The sequence below is a fragment of the Cannabis sativa genome, chromosome 6 (assembly GCF_029168945.1).
Source record: "Cannabis sativa cultivar Pink pepper isolate KNU-18-1 chromosome 6, ASM2916894v1, whole genome shotgun sequence".
NCBI lineage: Eukaryota > Viridiplantae > Streptophyta > Magnoliopsida > Rosales > Cannabaceae > Cannabis > Cannabis sativa.
The window spans coordinates 75157879-75163408 of record NC_083606.1 but is presented as its reverse complement, the minus strand read 5'-3'; the positions used below and the strand labels follow the sequence as shown (position 1 = coordinate 75163408).

Sequence of the window (5530 nt, the reverse complement as noted above, 5' to 3'; positions counted from 1 at the left end):
TGTGGTCGACGAGGACGTCGGACCCCCAAAGGGAGTGATTGTGGCAGTCAGAGTCACGTGATATGCAAGGGGAAAGATCGGGAGCTGTACAATCCCACATCACGTGGGGAAGTTCAAGTGTGATGATTCTTAGACTGTGTAGGCATGAGACTATATAGTTGAAGATAGCTTAAATAGATTGGTTGGTACTACCTATATCAACAAGGTGCATCTTTTTTTTTTTTGGTAGTCTACCACGAAATAACTCAATAGTTAAGCGTGCTTGACCTGGGGTAATTTCAGGATGGGTGACCTCTTGAGAAGTTTTCCTAAGAAGTATGCGAGTGAGGACAAAGCACTCTGGAAACACATGTGTTGGTCTATAGGGCCAGTCGTTAGTGCAGGAAGCAGCCAGAGTGAAGAACTCGTGTATAAGAGCCATCATTCTGTAGGTCTAAGGGCCCAATGGAGGCTTGAAGTAGGGACGTTACAGACCGGGTCTAGGGCTGGGGTTTGGTGCTCAGGGTCGGGATCGTAGTTTGGGGTCCGGGATCTAGAACCAGGGTCCGAGGTCTAGGGTCTGGTCTGGGGCGTCGTCAGTCTAGGAAGCAACTAGAGCGACGAACTTGCGTATAAGAGCCATCATTCCGTGGGTGTAAGAGCCCAATGGAGGCTTGAAGTGGGGACGTTACAAACTAGGTCCAGGGCCAGGGCCAGGGTCTGGGTGCGTGGTCCAAAGGTCGGGACCAGGTCCGGGTCCAGGATTCCCAACCCCGGACCCTTTGTAAATATTATAATACAAAGCTAATACAGATCATATTTTTGTATTAAATACTACGATTCACATTGTATTAAAATTTATGGTCGTAACAATCAATACAATAAATATTTTATCTAAACGTAGTATTACTTGTTATTTTATACAATACGATCCTTATACGGCCTACCAAACGTGCCCTTATAAATTATATCTCCAGGAATATTATAAATAATTTAGGGGTTCTTTTAATTTACATACCTAATTTAAAAGATAATAATTATACAAATAACAAAGGAAATTTTAATCATGAAATGGCGTGTATTATATACGGAGCTTCCAAAATAATACATAGAGATATACTATTTTTAAGCTTCACCCACATTCTTAGTCACTTTTATTTTTGTTTCAGCGCCACTTTTTTTTTTCTTTGAGTACATTCTTTTTTCTCTTTGTTTGTATCATCAAAAACTTAATTAATCTTTTCTTTTTTCTAAAATCTATTTTTATCATGCTTTTAAAGAAGAATTATAGTTACATCATTAATTGTTTGGACAGTGCACACAATTTTCCATTTGCAAGAAATAGGATTGTGGAACTATACATTTGGGTATTAGGTGTCTATTATGAACCCCAATACTCTTTTGCAAGAAATATTTTAGTGAAGATCGTAGCCCTTACCTCAATCGCTGATGATATTTATGATTCATATGGTATATTTGAAGAACATAAGCTCCTTATTGAAGCAATTGACAGGTTTGGTTTCAACATATTGTATATATAGTCATGTTTGGTTGATTTTCTGCTTTTTGCCTTTTAGTTTTTTGCGAAGCTCTTCTTGAAATAACTATTAAAACTAGCTTCTATTAAATAGTTCTTTAGAGCTAAAAGTTAAAATTCAGTAGTTACCTAACTAGTAGTAAAAGTGTTTTTGAAGCTTCAAAAATCTAAAAAAAGCTTTTGAAAACCTAGCTAGCCAACCAGGGCGGACATATATCTTCCCTTAATTAATTAATTTATCCATATTATAAAATTAATTAATAATTTTTTTTTTTTTTGTTTTCAGGTGGGACAAAAATAGTATGAATAAACTCCATCCAGAATACTTGCAGAAATATTATAAGATACTTTTGCAATCTTTAGAGGAATTTGAACAAGAGTTTGAAAAGGAGGAAACTTACAAAGTTTACTATGGAAAAGAAACGGTAGGGTTAAGAAATATAATTTGATACATAGTAATATATAGGTAGAATTGTAGGTAAAATTAAATATTATTTTTACTTCTAGCACAAGGGTGTTTTCTATATTTTTGGCACCTAAAGAATTATCACTACGAAAAATCTTATTTTTAGTCACAACAAAACTTGTGACTAAAAGTAAAAAAGTTGTAGCTAATTATAAATTATTATTTATATGTTGTGACTAAGAGGTCCATGGCTAAAAGTATTAGTCACAAAAATTACAATACTAAATGTATTTTTAATCACAATACTTGTTGTGACTAAAACTAAATTAGTGACAACTTGTATCTAAATTCTATGTTTTAGTCACAAATAATTTTTTGTTGTGACTAAAAGTCACATTTAGTCACAAATAATTTATGTGTAACTAAAAAGTTGTCACTAAAAAGTAGCAGATTTTTGTAGTGTAGAAAACAGAAAATTAATATAACATTGTATATTGTAGTTATAAACAGACATCTCAAATGTTTTTTATAAAAATTTAAAAGTAATTCACATTAACTAAAGTTCAAAATAATTTATTAAGTGTTTTTTATTTTCAACAACAATAAATAATTTAAAATTTCAAAAAACAATTAGAATGCTTAATACAAATATAATGTACATTATTATTGTATAAAATAATTAAAATATAATTTTTTTTATGTGCCAAAATTAAAAATTCTACAACAGAAGCAAAAATGACTTACTTAAATAATTTTTTCTTCTTTTTTTTAATAATTCTAATTATTTTTTAATAATATATATTTATAAATATTAACATGCAGTTTAAAAGATTATTAAGAGGTTATTTTGAGGAAGCCCAATGGTTGAATGAAGGATATATGCCAAGTTTGGAGGAGCATTTGAAAGTTTCTTTGGTTACTTCTGGTTATTTCATGTTGATGGCTTCCTCTTTAGTTGGAATGAAAAGTAACAATATTGTAACCAAACAAGTTTTTGAGTGGCTCTCCAAAGACCCCAAGATTGCTAGGGCAACCGCTAGTGTTTGTAGGTACATGGATGATGTGGCTGGTCACAAGGTACATAATTAATAACAATATATAAATTATGATTTCATGATATATAATATACGAGCGTTGTTATTTGGTATTAGTAGTGTTTAGTACTATCGTGAGCTAGCGCCGAATTGTAAATAGTTAACGATATAATGTATTATCAAAATTTAATCATGTGGGATCAGTAGTCATAGTTATTAAAATAAAATTATGTGAGACCCTATATGATTTTATTAGCGATATAATATTTTAAAAAGTACTAGACACTAGAGATACCTTTTAACATTTCTCATAATATATTTTTCTTATTCTAGTCTTGGCAATTGTCCACCCTGAAATTTAAGATCTTTATTATATATTTGTATAGGAAGTTTCAAAGGTGAGGCATTTAAAAAAAAAATCCATTTAATGTAAACTTTTAATTGACCAAGTGTATAATAATAGGATGATCCTTAACGGATTGTATAGAAATTACATTAGGATTGAAGGAAATGACTAGGTCTCACTCGCTAGCTAACTTCTCTCTCTCTTTTCATACTTCATTAAAGAACTAAGATGTTTTTCCTATATTTATATATATAGGGCCCGTTTGGTAAGCAGGACTGGATTGGATTAGACAGACTAATTTGTCCAGTCCAGTGTTTGGGCATGTTGGAAGTCTGGATAACTACTCCAGCTAATCTCATCTGTCTGGGATTATTTATCCCATCCAGCAGGGTGGGATAAATAATCCCATGCAGGTGAGATATTTTTTTTTATTGTTTTTATAATTTTGATTTTATTAATATATTTTAAATTTAATAAGAATTTAAACGAAAAAATTATCACATTCATTTATAATTTTTTTTTATCAAAAACTTAATCATTAAAATTAGTGAAAATGTATAATTGTGAATTATCATACATAAGCTTTTAAATTTTAAAGTATTATTAATTAAACAATAGTTAATTAAATTGATTCTAAGAGAAACAATATGACAATAAAATTATATATTATTTTTAAATTACTAGAAAATTTATATAAATATTTTAAAATATGAGATTCTATTATTTATGTTTTTCCTTAAAATTTACACACTTATTTTGTTTGACTGAGCTTTTGCTTTTTACTTTTAGCTTCTCAAGAAGATCTTCTTAAGAACTTTTCAAAGCTAATAGCTAAAACTCATCACTAGTATATCCAACCAAAAATAGAAGTGATTTTGGAGATTTAGAAGCCTAAAAATATCTTTTAAAAACCGAAACAACCAAGACCTAAGTGTTCACACACATTATCAATATTAAACTTTCTAACAGTTGCATGTACAATATTCTTGTCCTATACTTATATAAGTACGTACATATACATTTATGTCAAATATTTTCAGATTTATTAATAAATTTTTGGTACATATGCATACAGAATGAGCAAGAGAGAAATCATATACCATCTACAATAGAATGTTACATGAAGCAATATGACGTATCAGAAGAAGAAGCATGTGATGAAATGAATAGGCGAGTGGTTATTGCATGGAAAGAAATAAATGAAGAGTTTCTGAAACCAACTGAAGCAGCTTCACCTATATTAGTTCGTGCTCTGAATCTTGCTAGGGTTATAGATCTTCTCTACAAAAATGGTGATAACTATACACAAGTTGGAAAAGTCACTAAAGATAGTGTTGCTGTCTTGCTCATTGATCCAATTCCATAATAAATTTAGCTCTCATACTTTATATATATATATAATATGTACTCGCAAGACTTCTAATTATATAATAAGCATGTTAAATAAATCAATAAATAAAGTATTTTTTATGAAAAAAATTGCGACACAAATCTCTAAAAATTTAAATTTGATGGAGATAAGTCTTCAATCTCCAAAATTAGCAGTAATAACGATCTCCAAGGTCACGCTTTTTGTTTGTATATTAGTCCTTTTATTAACAGACCTGTTAGATACTAATAAAATGACACATGTCCATTTATTATTATAGTCCTGATCATAATTTTAATTAAAAATAATTTAATAGGAAAAACTAAAAAAATATTTTTAAATCATAAAATTATTATTTTATTTTCTTTTCCTTTTATTCTTCTTCGTCTTCTTTCATAAAGCAAACAATATTGTCAGTAACCCAAACCTACCCCAACCCTCACTCCACCCCATCCCTAGCCATGACCCTCCCCCACCTCCTTTCCCGACCACAGTCACTGTTTACTGTTGACTTCGAAGACCACTAGAAAAAAAATAAAATCCAAATCTAGATCTTAACCCACTTGTTGGAATCAAAATCAAACCACACAAAAACTAAAATATACGTCTTCTTCTTGCTCGACCAGGTCTCTGTTCAAGAGCTTCGATTGCAGGAGAGATAGATAAATTATGGGCTTCAATGATATCCATTAACAGTGTCGAAAAAGAATATAGAGAGATAGAGAATTGGAGAGGTTTCATTAGATGGGGGTGTTGCTAGTGAGGGCCGATTTTCTCACCTAGGAACGATGTCGGTGAGGTCTCGAGTTCAGATCTAAGCATGCATGGTGTGGTATGTTAGAAAAATTAGTAGTAAACC

At 30.9% G+C, this 5530-nt stretch overlaps 1 protein-coding gene across 1 annotated transcript; it reads left to right on the top strand.

Moving 5' to 3' along the window:
• Nucleotides 1-283: 283 nt before the first annotated feature.
• LOC133039452 (alpha-humulene synthase-like) lies at nt 284-4694 on the top strand. The gene is made up of 5 exons (XM_061118363.1): nt 284-427; nt 1260-1492; nt 1803-1941; nt 2745-2999; nt 4378-4694. Exons 1-5 carry the CDS (start codon nt 284-286, stop codon nt 4666-4668), a joined length of 1062 nt encoding a protein of 353 aa, XP_060974346.1. The 3' UTR covers nt 4669-4694.
• Nucleotides 4695-5530: the final 836 nt, after the last annotated feature.

Bases quoted from the DNA above. Each gene is read 5' to 3' on its own strand.
- LOC133039452 (XM_061118363.1), top strand. From the start codon at position 284: ATGGGTGACCTCTTGAGAAGTTTTCCTAAGAAGTATGCGAGTGAGGAC. The intron at 428-1,259 runs GTAGGTCTAAGG...ATGCTTTTAAAG, and splicing joins TGTATAAGAGCCATCATTCT to AAGAATTATAGTTACATCAT. The intron at 1,942-2,744 runs GTAGGGTTAAGA...ATTAACATGCAG, and splicing joins TTTACTATGGAAAAGAAACG to TTTAAAAGATTATTAAGAGG.